The 24,347-nt window shown below is 41.7% G+C and overlaps 1 protein-coding gene across 4 annotated transcripts in view; it reads right to left on the bottom strand.

Moving 5' to 3' along the window:
- Window positions 1-24,347, bottom strand: part of TTC7A (tetratricopeptide repeat domain 7A) — a 178,138-nt gene that overhangs the window by 40,957 nt on the left and 112,834 nt on the right. For all 4 annotated transcript variants that reach the window (XM_032985268.2, XM_032985270.2, XM_032985269.2 and 1 more), the window contains 3 exons: window positions 21,252-21,368; window positions 17,171-17,268; window positions 10,534-10,668 (listed from right to left, as the gene is read on the bottom strand). In XM_032985268.2, the coding sequence (XP_032841159.2) occupies window positions 10,534-10,668; window positions 17,171-17,268; window positions 21,252-21,368 (350 nt within the window). The remainder of the gene's footprint in view (window positions 1-10,533; window positions 10,669-17,170; window positions 17,269-21,251; window positions 21,369-24,347) is intronic.

Here is a 24,347-nt window from a genome sequence, read left to right as displayed (position 1 = left end):
ACACAACTCTATTTATACAGCAGCCATTGCTCTTTGGTCCATAACCTGTTTGTGTTGCTTTTTTTTTACTTTTTTAAAACCTAATGCGGTAATGCAGTAAGTACTGACAGTTCGAGAGTTCAATTCGAAGTTACTAATTCAGGTTCCAGATTTAGATAAATAATTCTGAAATTAGATATAACTGTAAATGCCCTGACTTTTAAAGGTAGTGAATATTCTCAGGAAGTCTCCGTGAGGGGGGAAATTAGCCTGAAAATTCCTTTTAAATAGCTTTGAAACTCTGCCAGTTTCAAAATGTTGGGAGACCCAGATGACTGTGGGGACTTGGCATGCCAACATGGAGCTTGCTGGGTAGAGGTGAGCAGGAAAGCATCTCAAAGACAGTCCTGCCTGACCATGGAAAGACCTTGACCTACCTGACATGAGCCTGGGACCACAAATAGCACCTCTATTGGCACACTGAAAATGATCACGTACTGAAAGACAGCACTGCTGAACACCCTTTCACTTCTGAAGTGGTCCTTCTAGAAGAAGGGTAAGACACTGTCGAGAAAATGCTCGAATATTTCTTAGCCATCCCTAGGTTGTGCTACAGATAAATGTCATTCTCCAAGGCTGTCAACATGAGCAAAACGTTAGTTCCTCGGTAAGAGCTATACTCCTAAAGCGTGAGTCATATACATTTCTCTCTGGTTAATCATAAAATCTCAGCATGCATCCCTTCCCTTGGCTGCTACTATCTATAATAACAGAAAGCAAGGCCATGTACCTTGTCAAGCTGAGTATGTGTGCAGCCTTATTGAAAAGTTTGTGGGAGGACAGTATTTTACTTGCACTTCCCAAGGAACAGAGCATTTTCCTGCCAAGTGTTGCATAGCAGCTGATGCCATGCATGTGGCAATAATGAGGAGGGGGATGCACAAAGTGACGATTCACAGCTTGAAGATAAACACTTCATTTGAAAAGTTAACACAAACTTAGCGGCACAAAAGAAAGGGTGAAATCCTGGCACTGAAGTAAGCAGAAGTTGTGGATACTGCCATATTTAAAGGTCTGTTAGCAACTAACAGCATAATGTGACTTGTTTCATTTCAGAAAAGAATCGGGAACAAGGGGGTTTAGATGTGAAATCACGCACGGCCGGTGTTTCAATGCATACAAAATGGAAAGTACTTATTCTTTCTTTCAACAATGCCTGTAAATCTTCTTCAGTAATAACAATTATTTAGAGGAAGTGCAGCAACACAGAATCTAAATAAGATCTACAAATTGTATTTTATGGTATGGTAATGTAGCATATTAAAGTTCAGTCCATTTTTTTTCAGGCTCAATAGTCAATAAAAAATGATTTAATGGTGTGGGAGGCCTAATTTGCATTAAAAAAGAATGAGAGAGGTGCCTTTGGGTTACAAAAGTAAAGAAGTACACCCACCCAGCTAAAAATAGACATTAAGGGAAATTGTTTAGGTCTGAATTAAAATGTGTTTTCTGTAAACTCATTTTTCACTTCTATTACTCATTTTATTTACAGATTAACAAGATACGCTTACGCAACGTGGAATAAAAATACAGCTAGAGGCAGAAATCAAACCCAAAAACCAAGGACTCATTAAATTTATCATGGTAATACTACTGCCTCCTCAATGGTACTGAAAGTACTGAAACACCTGCCTTTGCATTGCCTGGGTTAGCAGCTTCCTGTCCACTGGATTATTCAGTGTATCTCCTCGTATTACCTAATCATGCTGCAAAGAAAGATCTAACTAAATTAGCAGCTCTCAAGAGGAAGTTTGTGAGAAAGTTCTTAAAGAGATGTGGCACACAACTCCACTCCAAAGCAGAGGGTCTCTCCTCAGGCTGCCACAGGTACGGAAGATCTGTAATTCTTACCCTGCAAAAGGTTTAGGGAAACTATTTATGAACCTCTCATTGTTGGACTACATCATTCTTGGTAATGACATTCTTTGCAGCTTTGAATCTAAAGGCTGTGTTTGCAAGCTTCCTTGTTCTCTCTCACTTAACACCATCTTCATAAAAACTTAAAAAAAATTACATTCTGTTTTGAACTAAGTACCACCAAAGGCTTTCTGAATGTTACTGAGCAAAGAGAGATAATCATCCTGGATGTACCAGTTCCTCTATTAGCCTCTTTGGAGTAATGCTAGAAGTTCTTGAGTGTGAATGATTATTAGGAAGTATTTCAGCATTTTTACCCATGGGTATGGTCTGAGTCAGTGCACTGCACAGATGGGCAAAGACAGGATGAATCGTGCACTGGCTCCTTTCATTCACTAACTGATGCCTGGGCCTGCACCCACCGAGACCATGAGCAACTATCCAGCTGACTCCAAAGTCCTGTGTAACATGAACCATTTCTTTATCATATCTATCTTATGCTTCCCATCTGTGCTGTCTTGCAGTACTGTCCAGCCTACTCTGCTGTTCTTCCAAACAGCTGTTGTCTTCTCTTGTGGCTATGGCCTCTTTTGTTTTGACTTGCAACTAGACTTCCACTGATACAGCAGTCTTAATACTGGGCCCAGTCCTTAAGAGCAGCACACATCTCCACTCAGATTATCGTTAGCTCCTAGTTCTTCCAGCTGTTTCTGCTAGCATTTAAGTTCATCTACAGTGAAGATCCTTAATCAAGTGAGAAGTGCCAGCAGCATATCATCTACTTGCTCTCCAAAGACCAGTAACAAATGCACAGACTGAGAGCACTTCCCAGAACACTGACAAAGTTGGATCTCCTACAGTCAGGCTCCTTTTTTTTGTCTCCAAGATAAATCATTCGACAGAGCTCTGTTAGAGAGTCCATCAGAGGAGTAACAACAGTGTAATCTAGTCATGTCTGCATCACAGTGCTAGTCTGAGGAACAAAGGTGCTTGCCATCACCTTGAACACTGACTCTATGTCCTGCTTCCTAAGTGTCAAGAGCAATTGTGCTTGTCACCACAGAAGCAGCAACAACTCTAATTCTAGCCCAAAAAAATCAAACCGATTTGAAATGTATTTCAGCAATGTGAACAACTCAAGAGTTAAAATTTCTTTCCTTGCGCATCACATTTGGTGTTATCCAAGACGCAGCACTTAACTCCCACAAGCAGACAGCTCTACATCACTCGGTTGTGTGTGCCCGCCAGATCTAAAGCACTTGTCTACTCTGGTCCACCCCAGAAATGCTACTGACAGTGATACAGCCAGCGCAAGGCAGCCAGATGCCCAGCAGGAAGGTACAGTGGGGAGCAGCCCTTCACACTTTAAGAAGGTGAGAGCACCTCTGAGGATGTGTAGGGAGGTTATTTCTGTTCCAGATCATCTGCCTTCAGGAGCTATTACTGCTTGTTACTGCAGCAGCCCTTAGCCAGCTGGAAAGACACACTCCTGCACTCCTCTGAGACAGCTCTGCCTTCAGCAGTGAATACAGAGCTATTACCAGTGACAAAGGGTTCCCCTGCTGCCTTTCCTTTCTGGCAGGTGACGGTTAGTCATTGTTCCATGTTATGACACCACCCTGCATGCAGTAGGCTTGACAATTCTTGGGCAGATTAGATGGAAGATTCCTCAAGCTGACTGCAATAGTTTCATTTGATGCATGCTTTTGATACAGAAATAAAGAAAAGAAACTACCAGACTTTCCCATTGACCTGAGCTCAGTCACATGCTCTTTTGAATGAGACAACAGATTTACATCCCCAGAGGCTGTCTTTTAGTGCAAACTGGTAGTTAACTTGGAGTCCAAGCACCGTCTTTGAATTTCCAAGCTTCGGGTCTCACAGGGGCTGAAATGGCCACCAAGCTTCCTTATTTACAAATGAAACCTTAGAGTGAAAGTTTCTGAAAGCAACACAGAAATACCACAAACTACCTTCTATACTATATGGCACAGTCAAAACATTACTCAAAACACTACAAGGCAGCTGGTGCCTTTACGTGAGGCAGGACCCTGCTCATGGTGAGGTAACAGCTCTTTCCCAGCTGGGAGAAGCAAGCCACCATCTTTCAGGCAATAAGGCCATCACTGATAAGGGTGAAATAAAAATGCTTCTGTTGGAAGGGCACCTTTTGGATTTTCTTGTACCCTCTCTCAAAACAGATATTATTTGCCATAGTCAATGAAAGGACTCCTAAAGTCTTCATATTCCACCCCAGTCAAGTATAAATTCCTATTTTCTGTCTCTGGTATGATTAAATGCCCTACTTCCTTCTTCATGACTGTGTAGACCTTATCACTTGCCCAAAACTTACTGAGCAGCTGAGGAAATGCTAGTGTTTCGTACCCTCTGTTGTTCTCTGGGTACCACTGGCAGTGCAACAGGTTTCTCTCCATCTCTTGGCAAAGGATCTACAGGCTGCTTAACAAAGAGCATTGCTAGCTGCTGCCTGTTTCCTTCACAAGTGAGTGTTTAACACACATGTGCATGTTGGCATGTCCCAGATTTAGAGAAATGGCATGTGCTCTTTGAAGACCGCCCATGCCAATGGATTATCAGTCCACAAAGTTTCATGTCCTGTTCCAGCAATGAGAAATATCCAAAAGCCTCAGGAATGAAGGAGGCAATCCAAAATGCCCAGTAGCAATATAAAGCCAAGACTCCTTTTATCTTAAAATTTACTCTTGCTAGAAAATAAAATAAACCAAGCTGGCAAGTGTAGATCAAAACTTAACATCCCCCTGATGACATTCAGATTAAGAGAAATGGGGAATTTGGTGATCCTCAGCCTGAATCAGAAAAGCCTAGGACAAAGCTTGCTAAACCAGGAGGCTTAGCAGAACTATTGCTGGCTTTTTAACTTCACTAGTAACATCTCATATGGGACCAAACCAGATCTTTACCACTTCTGTCTCCAGTGTGAAGTGTTCCTAATACCTCCTAGTAAGTAAACACTGCAGGGCAGCCATCTTTGCAGTACACCTTTATTCTCCTTAGTAATAGCTGTGTAATAAAGGACTCCCCCTCCTGCTCCCTCTCACCAGGTTCCAGCTTTTCATACTGCTTTATCACTACAAAAAGCCATAAAAATCAGAAGTGCTTCCAGAGCTCAAAAATTCAAGTAGTGAATAGGGAAGGTCAAAATTTAAAATTCTAAAATTTGAAAGTACTTTTTTAAAAATACAAAAAGAAGGAAAAATACTAGTATTGTTTCAACAACCAGTGCTGCATCACTGGACAGTATCTGATCCCAGCTATTCTGGCAATAGCAGTAAACATGTCTCCCAAACCTGATAAACACCTTTAATATCAGAGCTAGTAACTTGAGGGGGCTTAGGATTGCTAAAAGCTTTGGGAAGGAAGAGCATTTAAACACCCGTGCGCAAGCTGTGCAAATACAAGCTGTGCTGGGTGAGCTGAGGGGCAGCAGGGGAGGGCCCGGCTGTGCCCTTGGCTGCTGCCGGGACGGCTGCCGTGCGGCTGTGCGGCTGTGGGCCAGCCAGGGTTGAAGATTCCAGCCCACTGGCCCCAACGACACGTTGTTGTGGAACAAAGCCCATCTCCTCTAACACAGCTTTTTCCCAGGAATTGGCCCATACAGAATAAAATAAATAAATCGCAAGCATTTTGTAAAGGGTGGGGGGTAAGTTCCTGCTGTACATAACTCGGGGAGCAGATGTTTTTCCATTAGCTCACTGTTCTCTGCTGCACTGGCTCTCTTTACATTTCTTGTTCGTGGCATGTTCATTATAATATTTTTTTCCTAGGGTAAACTATAGCATGTTACTGAGACAGCAGGTAGCCCACTCGAGCCCCACTGTGAGTACATGGAATAGCTATCCTAGTCATTTTTCTTTAAATGCTCCTTTAAATTAGCCTTCAGTCTACCTGGTGAGGTTTGCAGACTGTGCTTAGCAGGCATTTAGCCAATCTTAGATCAAATTACCAGACCTACTTTGCTGTGAGTGGCCATATTTGGTAAAGTATTGGGTTAGTCAAGAAGCTAAATTGTCAGATATAAAGTACTAGTAAAGACAAACAAAGTGGACATTGTAGTTAAAAAGTACAGCTTAAAATAATATAGCAACAGGAACTGGAATATTAGACCTCTTATTAAAACTGGCTTGCAACATTCTAAAATGCTCTGTATAAATAGAGCGTACAGTTATTACCGCCTGGAAATATAATCACACATACTTCAGATAAGAAATCACTCCAGTTACCCAAAGACCTTAGAACTATTGAAACTATTTTCTTTACAGTTCTGACATGCTTTGCTCTCTGGGTCAAAAGTGAGCTTATAAAAATGTTGAATGAAGGTAAATTTTGGTCGTAAATTTGAACCATATCAAGTATATCTTCCTTAGCTAAACAGCATGACTGGATTTTCTAAACAGAAAGGAAGAGTACTGGCATGATTTTAAAAAGGAAATAAGGGGCAGAAATAGTTCACAGGTCAGACATTTCTCTTGGTAACACAAGCAGTATTATCACCAGTAATCTCTAGGATTCCCTTGCAGCTCTTTCTGCAACAAGAGATAGAAGGAGTTAACAAGCTTTACCAATGCCACAGAAGTTCCTTCTCTCCTCTCAAAGCTGAATTCCAGCTCTCAGTCACGAAAAGTAAAACAAATAGGACAAAATGAGCATATGGATTGCATAAAGACCACCTCTCCTGGAGCTGCACCACCACAGTATGTGCACTGCAGCACCCTTCCTGAGCACTCCCTGAAATAAGCTGTTTCTCAGACTTGGGGACAAGAATAATGTTTAGGCTTATTAATGTTAAAGCCTAATGAAATGACTCTCTCCTTTTAAGAACCCATTACATTTCAAGAGTACTGTATGTGTGTGTTACTGTTAAAAGGGACCAGACAAGCTGTGCTAACAGTCTTTGATGCAGAACACTTGAAAACAGAGTATACCTATTAGTATTCCAAGCATACCTGCTGCAGGGAGTGGACAACCTTTCTAGTCTTTAGGGACAGCAGACCTTGTACACTTCCAGAGCTAATTGTGACTACCTGCAGGGAAAACAGGAAGATATGGAAGCCCACTGAAGGAATGTACTAAATTCCCTGCTGCTGCTGACTGTGCTCTCAGCCAGTCCTACAAGAGATGGCTGGACATAAGATTAATGGTGAAAATTCAGTTTTATTTGGTTGTGTGAAAGAGAAAAAGAGGACTTTTTCTACAGATGACAGATCCATCAAGTAGCTCTTTGGTTGCTTACAGGAAGCTACAAAAAATTAGCTTGCCGAAGTTCCCTGGGCATTGCTGCAGTGAGAGACAAGGTGAAGCATCCATTATAGCGCAGCACATTTGGAACTTAGCAGCTGCACTTCCAAAGCTGCTGCTTTATTGTCTTCCCTACATAAATGTGTTGTCCATAAACGCAGAAAAGTTACAGATAAAAATATTAGGTCTATGCCCTCTTATGTGCAAGCAAAGTATCTTTATCACAGCACAAAAGAGACCAACTATTTGCACAGGGTTCATAGCCTTGCCTTCAACCACTGTTAAAGGAATGCACATATTTTCGTACACTAATTGTGAGACTCGTTAGGAACACTCAAGGACTGAGGATGCTTCTGCACAAGGCAGGAACTCCTGTTGCAGCTTCAGGTGGAGGATGATACAGTGAGGATTCCTCTATGTAAGCACCATCTGATAGCTACCACCCACTAATGGTCACTTTTGCAAGTGTTCGGGCTACAGCAGGATGCAGAAAAAAGAAGCCAGACGCTTGTCAAGTGTTGGAACAGGCTGCCCAGGAAAGTGGTTGAGTCACCATCCCTGGAAGTATTTAAAACATGTGTAGATGTGGCACTTAGGGACATGGTTTAGCAGTGGACTTGGCAATGCCAGGTTAACAGTTGGACTCCAAGATCTTAAAGGTCTCTTCCAACTTAAATAATTCTGTGTATGTGCTGGCTTTGTGGCCTGGCTTGGCTGCTGGGGGGCTGTAAGAACAGCCTCACCTAGCTGTGGGATAGCTGGTCTTGTGTACCTCTTTCCAATCTAAGTGCAGAAACCTATAACCAGATCGGTCACTTGGTACATTAGTTTTCATGCCCTGGGATATGAAGAGGCACAGGAACTGTAATGGCTCTAATGGAACCCAGACATAATTGCAGCCTGGCACTCTAAATCTATACCCACACACAGAGACGTGGCCAGCTGTGTCCTTTTAGTGTCTGAAAAGGACGAGTGCTTTGTTGTAAATTTACTGTAGGATGAGGTTAGGAAATTTTAATAGTTTTATCTAAAGATTTATGATTCATGTTAAGAGGTTAAAGTGTTAATGACAACAAAAACAACAATACACAAGAGTCATTTCTCAAAGGCAGATTAACATTTTTTTTTCCCTTTAGAGTTAGGACACTGAGGTATGAAAAATTTAGGCAACTTGCCTAGAGTCACAAGATGACTCATTCACTGAAAAAGGACAAGTCCAAGCTAAACCTGATAGAAATCTACAGCATACTGGTGCAACTCTTTCACGAATATGAAGGGACTCTGGATACAGGCATCAGAATGTCACACTAATCGCCTGTTGCTTTCCACAGGTCTTAATTTTGGGGTGAGCTGTAATGCAAAAGCATGTGATCACCACAACTGCTTTTAACCACCCATTTCTGTTTAATTTGTTGTTTATGAAATATCTCAATTTTGGAAGTCATTAGCTTCTTATGAGTATACCTGTTCCTCCTTTCCCCTTCTTCCAGACGGGAAAGATTCTAGTACAGAGAGTGAGTGATACCCTTTTGGACTATTCCACTCATTAAGACCAGTATAAGATCCGACCCACTTCAAAGATGTCCTCTAATTATTCAGGTGCTGTACCTGTCGAAGAGAGTAGAGACTACCCCAAAATACCTGCATCTCTCCTCATCTGTAAGGACACCAGAATGCAGTGACTTCCACGCTACTGTGAGAAGAGAATAGGCAGTACCTCACCAAGAGCTCATTAAGCTGCATCCATAACAATAACTGACTTCAGTAATGAAATTACAAAGCAGTTACAGTATGTATTTTCTGAATACAATCCTGATTTAAGTCCAGTTAAAAGTTAGCATGAAATAAAACAAGTATTTAAAAAATTATATAATAGGACAGAAAAGTTACAGCTTATAAAAATAAATTCTATCTAAAAGAATTAATTAACACATTTGAGAAAGGCACTCGATTTACACTGAAAACTAATCATAGCAATTCACAGCTAGGTCACAGCAAGCACTAGGTCTTTATTGCTTTTGTCTTTTCACACAGCAGCAAAAATGTAAACTGCCTAGAGCTATCTGCAGGATGATGGACAACAGACACCTGACTTCTCATCACAATAAACTCTGTTTTTTTTTGCTCCCCACCAGCCTTCTCTGCAGCCTTAAATCAGGAGCATAAAGTGAATAAAGCAAAATCTCACCAAATGTTTTGAAGGCCACAGCACATCACTGAAATTTACATACACACAAGCCATTAAGTGAACACATGCGATTAACTTAAAGGATGATGCATTCCATCAGGTAACTTCTTTTGTTTAATAATTAGGTAAATTATAAGAAAAAGAATATCACGTATTTTGTACCAGAACTTAAGTCTAATTGGTAGGAAATGGCCCACAAAAACAGCTATAAAAATCTTTGCTGAGAAGTAGGGTGAGACTGCCAGGTTTTATGTGAGAATTGTCAATTGTACAGATTAGCTAAATGAGAATTTGAAAGGTTCTTCTGCATACAGAATAGCAAATTATCAGCAAGGTTCCAGTAGGCTCTGTTTTTTTTTTTTTTTCATTGCAAATGGTAGCAGCAACATCTAAGAAGCAATCACAGCACTCAAATGTAATCTCAGGTGCACAACTGTGGGCCCAGTTGTGGAAGAAAAGCTGTGTCTCTTAAGAATAAAATTGCAGGGTCAGAACTCTATCAGTCCTGAAATGTTGGAATGCAAATGGCACAATGTGGAGGACAACTCTGTTCCTCATCAAGTGTCCTATATAAAACCCTTTCAAGAGTTTGGAGATCACCTCTGGGTAGAGTTCCTTCTCTCGTTCTCTTTTCCCTTTATGTGCTCTGGTCTAGCATCTCTGCATAAGTGTCTCAAACTGACATGCAACCTACAAGTCCTTGGGAGATTGAAACAGTCAAGGATAAAATGAGTGGAGGATTTGCTCTTTTTAATGATTTTCACTTAAAACTCAGCAAAGATGGGAAAGTTCCCAGTCTAAATAACATTGCCCAGTCTTATTACAGGGAAGCACTTTAGGAAAAGGAGAACGAAAATAATTGTCCTTACCGACTATCATTTGTTAATGAAAAGCTACCTACTCTCTTTTAAAAACATGTTTTAGTGATGACTGAAGTTTTCTGTGTGCTACAGAAAAACAGAGGTGAGCTGAAAAATCGCACTAGTCCAGTATTTTCTTTGTTATATTGAATCAAATAAGTGGTATTTAAAAAACTGTGTGGGATTGATAGGCAGATTTTCTGCTGGAATAAGGTGACTTTCAACTACTGGTTTCAAGTACTCTGTTAATACTTATGTCATCTCATTCACCACTGGAGGGGAAGAAGGAACTCCAGGTGGTCCAGGACTTACCAGCTCGTAGCCAGATTTGTTCAAGAGCTGTCCACAGCTGCATGGGTCCTTGCTTCATTGCGCTGCTCTGCATAGTTATTTCAGACATGGCCTGTTCCAGCCTTGATGCAGCAAGGGAAGAGGCTCGCTGTGATCCTGTGGACCAAACAAACAATAATGCATTTCATACTTCAGGATATTTCTTTGACTCATTAAGGCAGCAGGTCTGATTTTCCACTTATTGCATCAGTTTTATGTAGTAAGAACTCCACTGAATTCTGGTGTGACCAATTGGAGAACCATGTTTTATAAAAGGTTAATTTACTGAAAAAACCCACTAAATTACCCAAGGGCTACAGCTCAAACAAGTGAATTATGAGACAGACTAATTTTATAAAGGCCTGCTTAGCATTCATCAAGGAAGCAACTGTATTTTGATCATCTGGAAAGCAGAACTCCAACATCAAATATTGCCCATGAATACTTATTAGTAACCTGTTTTATAAGCACACTGTCAGCATACAATTAAAAAATAAGGCCCACTAATGCAAAAGCTTAGTACAGCATTACAGAGTAGCTTGGCACCATTCACACAGCACACACGTTTCAAGTGACCTTAATACTGTTCTACTGGTTTAGAGGCAGCGTGGTTTTTCATTTAACCTCAGGGAGCAGAGAGCTCAGTGCTTTGACTATATTAACCTTTAGTATGTGCTGTAACATTTATGCAAGAATAAAGTATTTGGCGCCCACATCTCTGGGACAAAACATCACATCTAAAGCTCCTCCCAGGAAGAAGGCATGGGCAGAGACCATGTTCTCCAGTACAGCAAGTGGGATTATACTGGTCATCCGATCTCTCAGAGGGGTACCGAGAGGATGGCAACAAATAAGAAGCTACAAAATGAGATTTCAGACATGGCTTTGTAAAGCTTTGGGAAATAAAATCCGACCTTAAGGTTGATAAGCTCTCTGGAGAGATGCTGTGACTGAAGCACTTGCGCTGATTAGCATTACTCTTCAATCTATCCTTACAGGCTGGCCTTGTAGACCACAGGATCCTGGAGTTAAAAGCCTGCTTTCTCTCACTTCAGCCATCCTGAGGGCACAGCAGAGCCTAGGAACAGGTACTTGGAGAAGCTGGGATGGCTCTGGGCAAGCGAAGGGTCAGGCGAGCAAAACACCTGTCACAGGGCGTACGCATCAAGCAGTCTCCCGGGATGGACAGCACGCTCTTCCAGCTGGAGGTGCTGAAAGAGAGGGTTGCCAAACCACACCTCCTCACCAGCAGACCATCACCGGGGGCCAGGGCGCCGGCAGGCAGAGCAGCGTGGTCCAGGGCCAGCGCTGCTCTGAGCGCTGAGCTGGCACCCAGCCTCCTGCCAGGTGCGAGGGGAGACGCACTGCCACCCCCCGCTCCTTCGCGGAGAGGCCTGTGCGGCGCGGGCAGGCCGCGGCCTGCTCCTTCCGCCTAAGCCCAGGCCGCACTGCCTGCCCCCCAGTGTCACGGCCAGGGAGAGGCCGCAAGTGCCGCTCCAAGCCTGAAACTGCTGTGGGAAGTATCTGCCCCATTATCTCACCGCTAACTAATGTCATTAGTTTTAAGGAGAACTTCAAAACAGCCCTGCAGCACAGGCACCTCCCACGGCTCCCTCTGAAAATGCAAATGTGCTCTTCCTAGATGCATTTCTTAAATTCCTACATATTTTCAAAGACATTCCTGATCTAATGTTCCAAAAGATGACAGTGCAGTAATGTAGCAATTACAGTATGGTAAAAGCCATTCTGCTTTGCACAGAGAATGTATTATATTTAACAGATCCATCTTCAGCCTGTTTCACTGCATGGGATTCCCCCCCTTGCCCTGCCCACTCACACTCCTCTCCCCAGTCCCCACCTCCACCTGGAAAAAATTTCACCGAAACTCTCAGGAATTCAAGACAGACAAAGGTTGTTTAACACAGGGAAAACTACCAGGCACTCACCCCCAGCCATCCAAAACACAAACAGCTGCTTTGCAGTGCAGAGGCAACGAGAAAGTGGCCATGTGAACAGCTAGTGATGTTATTAGGAACACTGTGAAGTTAGGGCAGACCTCTTGCCTCCTAGGTTAGCAAATGTGGAAAAAAATTACATGGGCTTTGGGGATTTTGCAGTCAGCCTAGCCAGATTCCTGTATTAACACTCCTGATCATGTTAGCATGCTTTGAAAGCAACTTTCAGTATTACATTTCTCTGCCAAGACTGCCCTCTTTCAGAGAGGCTTTCTGGAGCTGTGTTTCTTGCAAGCATCCGTATGTAATACTGGTCTGATTGCATTAGGTGGGCAGATGGGCTGGTGTTTTATTAACATTCTCACAGAGCTCAAGGAAATCCTCTTTTCCTTGCAAGTCAAACCAAGGAGACTATGTCACCGTAAGACACATTTGTTCATTTTGGAGAGGTTCACACGCTGCTGTGAGGCTGAACAGCCACTCAGGATCTACTAAAACATCCTTCCCCCATAAAGCAGGCTTTACAGGAATATCACTATGAGCTAGTTGCACTCAAAGGAATAAGATGAGTTAGCCGCTCCTCTTCTCCTCTTCTTTAGCTGGGTAGTTGCCAAGAGGGGAAAGCCTGCTGTTTGAGCCTGATCTTGCCCAGTGCTGTGCACTTCAATCTGCACAGCCATAAAAAGGGAACCCAAGTTATTTAGCAATTTACAGTGGAGGCTCTTTGCGTTTAACAGCCTTTGGCACTCCAGTCCTTTGATGTTTATTTTCTTTTCCATTTCAGCCTACACAAGGAAGCAAACCACACTAGGCAGAGACCATCTGATCCCTTCCCATCCCTGCCTGGCCTCAGACACAGATATGCTCCTTCTAGACACACACATGCCAGATGAAAAGGCTCTCTCCATCCCAGTCCTTACGTGCACGTTTGCTACTGCTGTTCTTACTCATCTCTGCTGAACTGCTCAGGAATGCTTGTTAAAGCTTGTCTGCCCAGATACTCTGTAAGAGAAGGTCTTTGCCAGCCTGGCCAGTCTAGACTGAAAGGGGCTCAGTCACAGCTTTGAACCTGAGGCGAGCAATGCGGTGACCCTGGGGGTGGACTGAAGACTACTGGAACCAGAAAAGGATACAACTGTAACACACGCAGTCTCCTGAGAGAGGAGGTAGGCATGTGTCGCACTGGTATGGCTCTGACCTCGGAGTGGCAGGGGAGCCGGAAAAACTCCAAGCAACATTAAAAGAAAGTCTCAGAACATCTCATTATAAAATATCTCATCCTAAAGAAACGTAGATCTTTATATGCTAAAAAACCCCACAAAACCTGTCTCACAGAACTTTAATGTCATGCCTCAAAATACATGCAAATGTTGGCATAAGAAGACATCACATCAATTTGTTATTTTAGTGCAGTCTTTCTCTTTTTAACAGCTTCACTAGACAGAATATAAACTTCACATGTTACAATAAAGCCCTCCACACGTTTTGGAAAGAAATAATAAAAATAACAAAATTGATTTTGTCATTATGATCTCTGCATATAAGCCATACAAAATATATCTAAATAATGTTAAAGCACCGTTCTAGAGTTGTTACAAGACCAAGAAGGACCAAGTTTAATATTCTGCATCTATTAAATAACTGCTATCAAAATAGAAATGTTCCTCAGTAGATTTACTAGGCTCATAAGAAACACAGAATTCCCTAGCCTAAATCACTTCAGGCAGGAGCATTATAAGATAAGACTAAATCTGAAAAAGAATGAAACATCAAGGCAGCTGACTGATATTGGTGAATTTAGTTAGGAACACTGCTACAGTTAGGAGAAGATGAAGAAAATAAAGAGGAATTAATCTTCCTGGCAGCAAACCTAAAATTCTGGCACAGCAAATAATCTCATTGTGGTCTAATTGAGGGAGAAGCCAGTGTCAAACGTGGCCACAATAATCCCCCCTTCAGTGACAAGCCCAGAGATCACAGAGCGCCTGTGCATTACAGCGATACTGCTGCATGCTCCTGGGGGATTTCACAATGGAAACCAGAGCCTATTCCAGAATGATGAAAAAAAATCAGACCTCCTCCTTCCTTCAAGCAGCCAGCCACAGCCACAGCTCTGGGGAGGCATAAGGGTGAGAGGGACTAGAGCTGTACTCTCTAATCTCACCTTCTACTGTCTTCAAAGAGGCTCCCAACTGGGACAACAGACCCAGCTGCCTCCTTTCTGCAGATGAAGAACAGCAGCACCTAGAGCCTGCAGGGAAGCAAGCCACAGACCCTTGCTGAAATCAGCCAGTGCCAGTCCAGCACGAAGGTGGATGGTGTAATTTCAGTATGAGCCCCATCCTTACGTCCATTGTGAGTGCAACCATGTTATCATGGAAACCTAGATTCTCAAAGCAGAAGACGAATAAATTTCTTGGCTAAAACCAAACTGCATTCAGTGCAAATCACTTTAGGTGCGTGAAAAGCTGGTTTGAAGCTTTTACTTTACACTAATTTGTTCTTTCTGGCAGGCATACAGCACTTTGTGCTAATGACAGCTGCTCCACTGCATGCTGGCGGCTAGAACTGGGCTAAGAGCAGGCTGGAACAGGTACCCAACCCAGGTGCTTTTTGAGGAGGGCACTACATAGAGACCAAACATGCCTGAACTTTGCTGTGACTCTGGAGGAGGTGCTGCATGTCTGCAGCAGGGGACCAGGCAGGAGGCAGCAGTAAGGTCTTAGAAGGGTGACACAGCAGCACAAACTATTACAGGCTCTGCTCGTGACAATTTGGTCTCAAAATTTCAAACCATGCCGTGAAGTGGATGTAACTCAATCCTGACCACACTCCTTTCTCCAATTACAAAGCAAGGCAAAGGACCTCCAGAAGAGCATGGGATCCACACCCAGAATGGCTTTTACATCCCATTAAGCACTAGCTAGAGTTGAAGGGGCAGGGATCAGTCCAAGCTCAGGGGCACAGTCTAGGCATCATAATCCACTCACTGTTTCAGCAACAGGGTGGGAATCAGATGGATATCAAAAATACTGTGGCAAACAGTATTTTTTAGTTTTTATTGCCTTCCTAGTAATGCCTGGAGCCTGATGGATTCTGCAAATTATCAACACTCTTTTCCAAACCATTTTCATATATGCAATGAAAATGAAAGTCCATTTTACTGCCCAGCATCAGGGAGGATAGGATATATTTCAGAAATCTTCAAAACTATCTTCAAGTGATGAGTGTCCTAAATGATTTTGTATCACCAGGAAACTTTCATGTCATATCCACTCCATTTTCTAGACAGTTTTTACCATGCCAAATAGCACATACTTATTTAGCATATCCTCTTCACCTATCTGTGCTGAATTTGGCTTGTATTTTTTAATTAAGCTAGAGAGTATAAAACACTGCCATATTAACAATGAGAAAAAGGACCTATACAAAACAGAGGCTCATCTCAGCAAAGGCTAATAAAAGTGAAATGGAATAAACAGATTAAAAATTACACAAATATGCGTGTACAGAATCAATAAGATTACAATGTCATAAACATAGACCCTAAGGGTTTAACACTACAAACAAAAAAGCAGACAAGCTGAATAATGCTTTGATGTTTGAATGTTTGTATGCTCAAGACCTAACCTTGGAATGCTGTTTAACCATTGGTGGGTATAAATGGGGGTTAAACACACATAGTTTAATACAAGTCATGTACACATAAGAACTTGTCCTCCATCTCAGCTGTACATGCTGAGCATGACCTCAGTTTTACTGATTCCAAATGCTCAAGATTAACACTCAGACAAACCCTAATTCCCTAGCCCCAAAGAGTGAGACTTATTTAAGTATTAGTTTTTAAAATTAAGCTTTTATATTCTTTTTGTCCAGTTTCTGAATCTGTGAGGTTCATTTTGTTTGCAAGTGTTTCTTCTACATCCACAAGGGTAGGAAGCTGCTTTCCTAAAAAACCTTCAAGTAAGAAGGCAAGTTTCTCACATAATCATCTGATTTTGAGAGTTAGGGTTTTAAAAGAAGCATCAAATATCACGAGAGTTATGATAAAATCACAAGTCAGCAGCACTCTGAAAGCTTCCTTTCCCCTTCCTGCCAAGATTAGCTTTGATGTCTCAGTTATTTCCATCTGCCCGTATCTGTTACTGTGAATGTGTATTTGCCATATAATAAAGCATCACAAGGTTTATGTACAAATCCCAAAGCAAATCACCCTCTAACAGGAATTGACACTCTCATTCAGCTTTCCAAACCCACAATAATATCTGGCTTAATCAGGACATCTAAAAAGGATTAATATGGGGGGGGATGGGGGGGTGGGGGGGCAGGGAAGGAGGAGTCAAAAAGCAAAAAAGAACTTAATTATACAGTTCTTGCAGAAGTATAGTGAATTCTCATCTAATACCTTTCATGCTTGTCTCAGAGAGCTTTGTAAAAGAAAGCAGGAACTCATCTTTGTTTTATGCATGGGGAAGCCGAGGTACAGACAGTGACACGTTCTGCAGCAGAGATGGCCCTGGAGGCAGAACTGGACCTCCTGACCACCAGCCCAGCAACGCGCACGCATGCAGCCCCACTGCCCTCCCTCACAGAAGAAGAGAACACATTCCCCTCTCATAAAAGCATTCATTTAGGATGGGAAAGCACAAGTCTTGTTTCCTCACCAGAATCGGTATCGTGAGCTTCCGGGAGCATGAGATGCAGTCCGTTATGCTTTTTGATCACTGGTGTTTCAGTCACACTACTTCCTTTCTCAGAGCCACTGTAAAGAAACAAAACCATGTTACTTGGCCACCTTTCAGCAGAGAGACAACTCTCCCCTTGAAGCAGGCAGTAATCTCATCTAACCGCCACTGGAACTGAAAACTCAAGCTTTCCACTTGCAGGCAATCAGCTGCTCGGATGTGTTGTTTGAACACCTCCACCCTGGCAATGGACAGGAAGCTCAGGGACACAGTGCCCAGCAAGGGCTTCAGGGCACATGCCGCTATCAGTTTATTTGGCTGTTTTGAGTTTGCAAACCACTGGACAAGGAACACGTTGGCAGCTGGAAGCCAGATCAGAGGAGGCCAACCAGCAGCCTCACACACAGGAAGAACCACCATCCCTTGGGCTTACCTGCAGAAGGATTTGTTCACAGGTCTGCCGTGCTGATTCTTCTGAAACAGACCAATTACCACCTTCCACCCAGGTGCTAATTTCTTAATTTCAAAGGGATTATTTTCTTCAATTACACCTTTGTTCTGTTCAGAGGAGGAAGATAAAAGCTACCACATAGCACTGCTTTATGAAAGGAGGACTATCTGATCTGCTCTTCTACTAGACTTCTGTCCTCATAGAAGAGGTCTTCCAAAGAGAAACTCAAAAAAAAAAAACAAACCCAAACCAACAAACCATGTGCCTAATGAAAAAAACACTTAACACGGATCTCCTGAGGCTTCCTGTCACCACACAGTCTGCCATCCCCCCAGGATCGGATGGTGATGATATCTCCTCTCATCATCCATTAAAGGACAAAATATTAAAAGGAAAAGTGACTGCCTTGGCTACTTTTTCTGGCACACTTCCAAGCCTGCAGCTCAGCCTTTGGACAATGTTCCTCCCAGGTAACAAGCTGTCAGAGAATCATGACTGCTGTGGATGCCCCACCTTCCAGTATGATCAGTCATTTGGTAGGGATTGTACAGGATTCCCTTGAATTTGCATTACTCTAGCAGAAGAATTAGCTTGGGACTGCTGTTTGGTTTTAAACATCATAATTCTGTTATCACAGAAAACAATAGCAAAAGATAAACCAAGTCTTGTCCTTTCCAGCTAACAATCTAGGACTGAAAGCCACTTACTGTTGTTCATCACATTGATAATCATATTTACAATAGCTACTGAGCCTTTTACTTGGGCTTTGGGATCAAACATTATGGTTTCTGTTTATGGATCTTGAATTCTTGGGCGTTTGAATGCACAAATCTCAGGCCTTGACTAGGCCTCCCTGTCTTCCATACAGACTTACACACTGATACACCATTTGAGACTATCATGTGGTGACAGATACAAATAAAAATTAAATTCTCTGTCCTGTGCCTCAGCCTTGACTAGCCAGGATTAACCCAAGTGTAAGTGCCCTGACTGGGAGCTGCTGGTGGAACTTTAAGGGCACTTCTGTCTTACTGGTATGTTGTGTATGCAGGAACATGGCAGCTACACTTCAAAATACTACTCCCATGAGCTGAGCACTGCTTTGCTGCAGTAGCCATCACCACAAAGTCACTGTTTGGGTATCTGTTCATGGCTGAACACTGGCTTTTACATTACAATCCTACACGAAGAACAGGTGATGAGATTGGTGGATGGCCTAAGTTTGGCCACAGTAAAAACCGACCACAGGACAGCAGCAATCAGAGAAGGCTTGATGACATGGCCTCTGTTAACAAAATGCACCTCAGCACGGTCAGCAGCATGGCATTTTAACTGGGAAAACAGACTGAAATCCCAGCCTGAAAACCAAGTGGACTGCATTGTGCAAAACAGCCACTCCCAACAGCTTTATTCATTATCCCAGAAAAGGGCTGAAAGTGAACTACTCCTTCAACGCTGCAGTACAAGGCCTTCGGCCAAGAAAGCTTTTCCATGCACCATTGAAGGGACAGTAGCCAGATGATTTGCCTCCTGCATACAGCACTGGAAAGGCTGTCAGCGGGACATGTTGCCACTCCACTGCCCGTGTTTTTAAAAGGTAGTTGAGACAGTGGATAAAATGGGGACAAAAATTGCTGAAGGGAACACTTGATTGTGAGAGACTGCAGAGGCACGAGTTTATCAAAGAGAAGACAAGAAGGGACTTGAGCATATCATACAAATAGCTGCCTGGGGAGAAAATACTGGGCCCTGAAAGACTCCTTAGTCTAGCAGAGTCATAGGAAGATTGCAAAGACGAGAAACTTAGGCCAGACAGATGCAACCAAATGTAACTAAAGTGCAATTTAATCGTGTAGGCGATTAGCTGGTGATTGAACTAGTAAACAGTATTGGGTACAGAAGCTCTCAACTTTATGTAAATACAGGCTTCTGTCTTCCAACAGGCCCTAAAAAATGTCTGTGTCCAAGTCTCACTGATAAAAATTCCCCTTAAGTTTCCTTGCAAGCCCAACCCAGAATATTTTACATATTTGTTAGCTGATACTGCTGCAATTTGCTTAATATAAGGGGCTTCCTGGGTCACTGAATCCAGTCTAAAACTGCAGGTACCAAGTTCATTCTTGTTTCCTTTCAAGCAGTATTTCCCAGTAGAAAATGCTTTATGAAGTATTTTTTGAGAAAGCCAAAAAGTCCCACTGGGAATAGCAGTGAAATACACCTTAGAGTTCCTAAAAGCAAAAGCAAAGCAATTTGTGTTGTTTAGGCTTCTATGGTTAAAGCTTATCAAAAGCCCCTAATGCTATCGCATCTTGGGTTTTTAAGTATAACAGACAAAGCACAGCTTGGGATCTGAATGCAGTCCAAATGGCTGAACTATTTATTTGTCTGTTTTCCAGTGTACTCTCTTCAGTCTCAGGCTTGCAGCCCCCACTTGCAAAAGTAAATCTTAGTCATAATTGTTCAGCGTGGATTCGATCAGCTTCATGAGGACTACTCATCGGTATAAAGATTATTCATGTGAGAGGTAGATGATTGAATCCTTAGCTAAAGAGACTAAGGCCTACGGAAATCAATGATTCCAGCCTGTGAGAGACCATTTCTCTGCTGCTATGTAAATATCTTGATTTTTGTGTTTGGTCTGCTGCTCGTTAGCTAAACCAACAAGGAATTACTAATAATCCCTCAAGGACAACTTGTATATAGACATGCATCATTCTGTACATATACTTCTGGTATTTATAAAGCTTATGTAAATACATACAGAAATTGAGGAACAATACAAGCTTCATCAAACTGCTGTCATGACTGTTGCCATCAAGCATGCTGTCCTTCCCATCAAACACAACTCTGGACATTATTGGTGAGAGGTAAGTACAGTCATGGGATAGGATTCCCAAGACAGCTGTACAGTGGTATCCTGACTAGGACAATATCCAAAGGGTGTGGGAAGGATGAAAATCCAACCTGGTAACTTTCACACTTTCTAAACTTTTTCTTTCAGAGGGGAAGCAGATGAGAGGGAGGGAACAAACAGGGAACCTAGCACTGTTTAAATGCAGATTTACTAGGACAAGGGAAGGGAGAAGGATGCTACATCCTTCATTCCCTTCCTTGCCCAGTTAGCACCAGGCTATGCAACTGGCATGCAACCGCAGCATATGATAGAGTCTTGGACGTGTGCCTTTCCTTGGCTTACTCAGTTCAGGACTGTGTCACCCCCACACATTCTTGGGTGGTGCCTACTACTGCAGACTGTGAACAATAGCTGATGGATGATCAGCACTATTGGGAAATAAACATAAATCTGCCCTCCATTCTGGACATCTGAATATGGATAGAGAGATTTTTAGACATTCAGAACAGAAACTCTTGGTTCAAACTGCTTCTTCAATCTTAAAATCTAGAGGTTTTGTCGTTTGCTTTGTTTGTTAAATCATAGCTATTAAAATATTTTTTTTTAAAAATCACAGCTAGAAATATTACTGATGTTTCTTTTTAAACGGTACTGTTTATTACCCTTTTTGCAAAATAACTTCACTATCTATACAATTAAAGAAGATAACTGCATCTCCATTATGAAATCTGAACTTGTTAGTAGAGAAAGCCTACCTGTGCTGTAAAACATTATATACCATCTGCCAGATCTGCAACATATGTCTGCATGTCACCAGAGCCTCTTCAGGTCCTTTATGTATCCATTCCAGTTTTACTTTGGTGAAAAGTAAGCTGCAAGATGACAAATAATAACTTCTGTTTTATTGACATCTCATAAATGTGGAAAGAATCAGTATCACTCTAGCAAGATCCTGGCAGCCAGCATTTTTACTTGCTTTGTATGCGCAACAATAAAGAAAAACACCATAGCACAAAACATTTCATTTGGCTCAATTTTGATTCCCTACAAGGAGATGACAGGATTAACAGAATTCCTCAGCTGCAGTCAAATTTGTATCACAAAGCTGGCAGGACAGTGTTAAAAACAATGCAAGGTAACAAGGTGAAGCATAAACTGAATCTCATTTTATTTTGGACAGCATTAAAAACAGAATAAAAAGGAATTGCCGTAATACATATGCCAGACTGTTTTCTTAGTCTGGCATCTTCTTATAGCACCGACTTATATAATAAATTTCAAACAAAAACCCCAACACACTTCATATACACAGACAATTATGTAATGCCTCACAGGAAGGAAACGCTTTTTCTTAACCCCAGTTGGCAATCATCTCATGCCTCTAGGCAAGACAGCTGATAGCCCTTGTACATTCTTGTTTTAGGTAGTGTAACTGCTGCTACTATTCTTACACCTAGAGAATACGTACTTGCACAAACCACTGGAATTCAGCAGAATTAGGTCAAGCAGAGATTAGAAGACAAATTCAGGAACGACACAACCTACCCCTTGCTGCTAGCATGGCTTTTAACACCATCCCTTCACAACACCTTTTTTTTTTTTTTTTTTTTTAATAATTGCCAAGATGATTGAATTTATTTATTGTTTACTAATGTAAATTTACTTCTCTGCCTTAAATGTTTTCATAAAGTCCAAGATCTACACATTTTGAATTAGCTTGATATGGCTAGTGATTAATCCACTGGATACACATATATGCACATACATGCATACAACATTAACAGCTGAATGTTAAAAATCTTAAGACCAGTTTTGTGGATGTGATCTGCAGGCTCCTGGAGAATCCAAACAACTTCAGAGTCAACATCAACTGCAGAGATGATGTTAGAGAAGACATCGCAGATGAAGAAGATATCCTTCACTTGCAATAATTAGAAATCTGCAGCCAAGACTCTGTGGTGCAGATCTACAGTAATGTGCTAAAACGGCAGTCCCATTCTGCACTAACAATGTTCATGGCTGCTGCTACAGTTTGACCTTGTAGGACAAGCATTCAACTAATTTCCTCAGGTACAAACTTAGGCTAGGAAAGGAAGATCAAGATTCATAATCAAGAGAATTTGTCCTTTACTATTTTATATCCCAACTCTATATTTACCTTTGATTTTCCCGTTACTGATCTGAGCAAAACAAATACTAATTGAAACATTCCCTGCTCTTAGAGATGCTAACCCTCTCACTGAAAGGAAGCGCTCTTATTATGAATCACGTAGTTATATTTGGGCTAGATCCGTGGACTGATCAAAAATTTTGCTGGGGCAAAGAATATAACAGTGGATGCACTCTTAATAAAAATGGGACTGAATTCAAAGGAGTGGTCAGCAATGGAAACTGGCCAGTGATGCATGCTGCTCTATAAGCCTTGGTTAACTAGGCTCATAAGAACGGAGCTTGTTTTAATACAACAAAATATAAAATCAGTCACTTAGGAGCAGGGAATATACATAACACTAGAAAGGTGGAAGGTTAAACCTTGCAGTGCAACGGTATTATAACAGATTACCTCATGAATGTGAAGTTCCTGAACAACAATGCAGTTAAGAGGTCAAGCAACCCTTAGCAACCATATACAGAAGCACAATCAAGTAGAAGCTGGAAGATGTGGTTATTCCTGTTCACAGCATCAGCAAGACACACTGCAATCCTGTTTCTAGTTCTTGTTCTTTAACTCCAAAAGGAGACTAAAAATGGGATGAGGTTCACAAAAAGGTTATGCAAGTGATCTGAGGGCTAGAAAAATGTATTTCCTCAAAGGCTTAAGAAGCTCAGTTGCTTTGGTTTAACCAAGAAGCAAAGAAATTATTTTGCCCCAGCCTTAAAGCACCTACATAGAGAAGTATCTAATTGTGAATCCTTGATCTAAAAGAAAAGTATCAGAAAATCCAAGCATTTGGTGGAACCTGAAACTAGTCAAATGGAGATTTAAGTAAATGCAGACACATAACTATAAAAAAAAAAAATAATCTTTGCAGCAACTACCTTGTGTGTACAGTAATTTCTGTAGTCTTTAAAAAGCCTTTTCAGGAAGACAGTATAACATCTGGAAAGCAGTGGCAATGCACAAATCGAAGCTATGGGTTTGATGCGTAGGCTCGTGAGCAAGCTTTGGACTGCACTGTGCAGAGGGATGAGACTGCATCATCACATTCCTTCTGGCAATTACTCTATTTAAAATATTCTGCTAGTCCACGAAACAACCACATTGAACAATCTATGCTATTTTAAGAATAGAGAATATTTTTTAAGCCACTAAAAACTTTAAAAATAAAAGACCTTCTCTAAAGCACTGTATGACCCTCCTTGCAGCAGAAGAGTGGTGGTCACGGAGCCTGAGGCCTAGAGAACAGTTGGATTACATCCCTGAATAATTCCGTGCTTATGAATGCTGTCAGATACCACTCAATAAAATATAAGAATATAGGAAAGAAAAATCTATTAACAGTCAAACTACCATACAGTAGGGTTATATTAAGGGTTCCTTCTCCCCTTCATATTAGTAGAGATATAGATGGCTTAGTTATCAGCAGGTAATTAAAATCACCACATAGCAGATTTAAACATTGCGGTTAAATATTAAAAAGACAAATACCAAGTTCTTATCTTCATCACTCTGATGTTTACTGCTTACAGTGACTATACGTCAACTTCTTTGCATGAAGATACAATGTTCTATCTCAGGAGAGAGAACAACTAGTGAAACATAGGGAAAAAGCAAATCTCTCACAAAAACATAAGTAAGTCTCAGCACAATATTATCACCAGTCATAAGGCATGAGCACACAAAGGTTAAT

This window comes from Tyto alba, unplaced genomic scaffold (genome assembly GCF_018691265.1).
Source record: "Tyto alba isolate M040663 unplaced genomic scaffold, T.alba_DEE_v4.0 Super-Scaffold_16, whole genome shotgun sequence".
Classification (NCBI taxonomy): Eukaryota; Metazoa; Chordata; class Aves; order Strigiformes; family Tytonidae; genus Tyto; species Tyto alba.
Note: the sequence above shows the minus strand (reverse complement) of the source record. Positions and strands in the feature narration are given on the sequence as shown.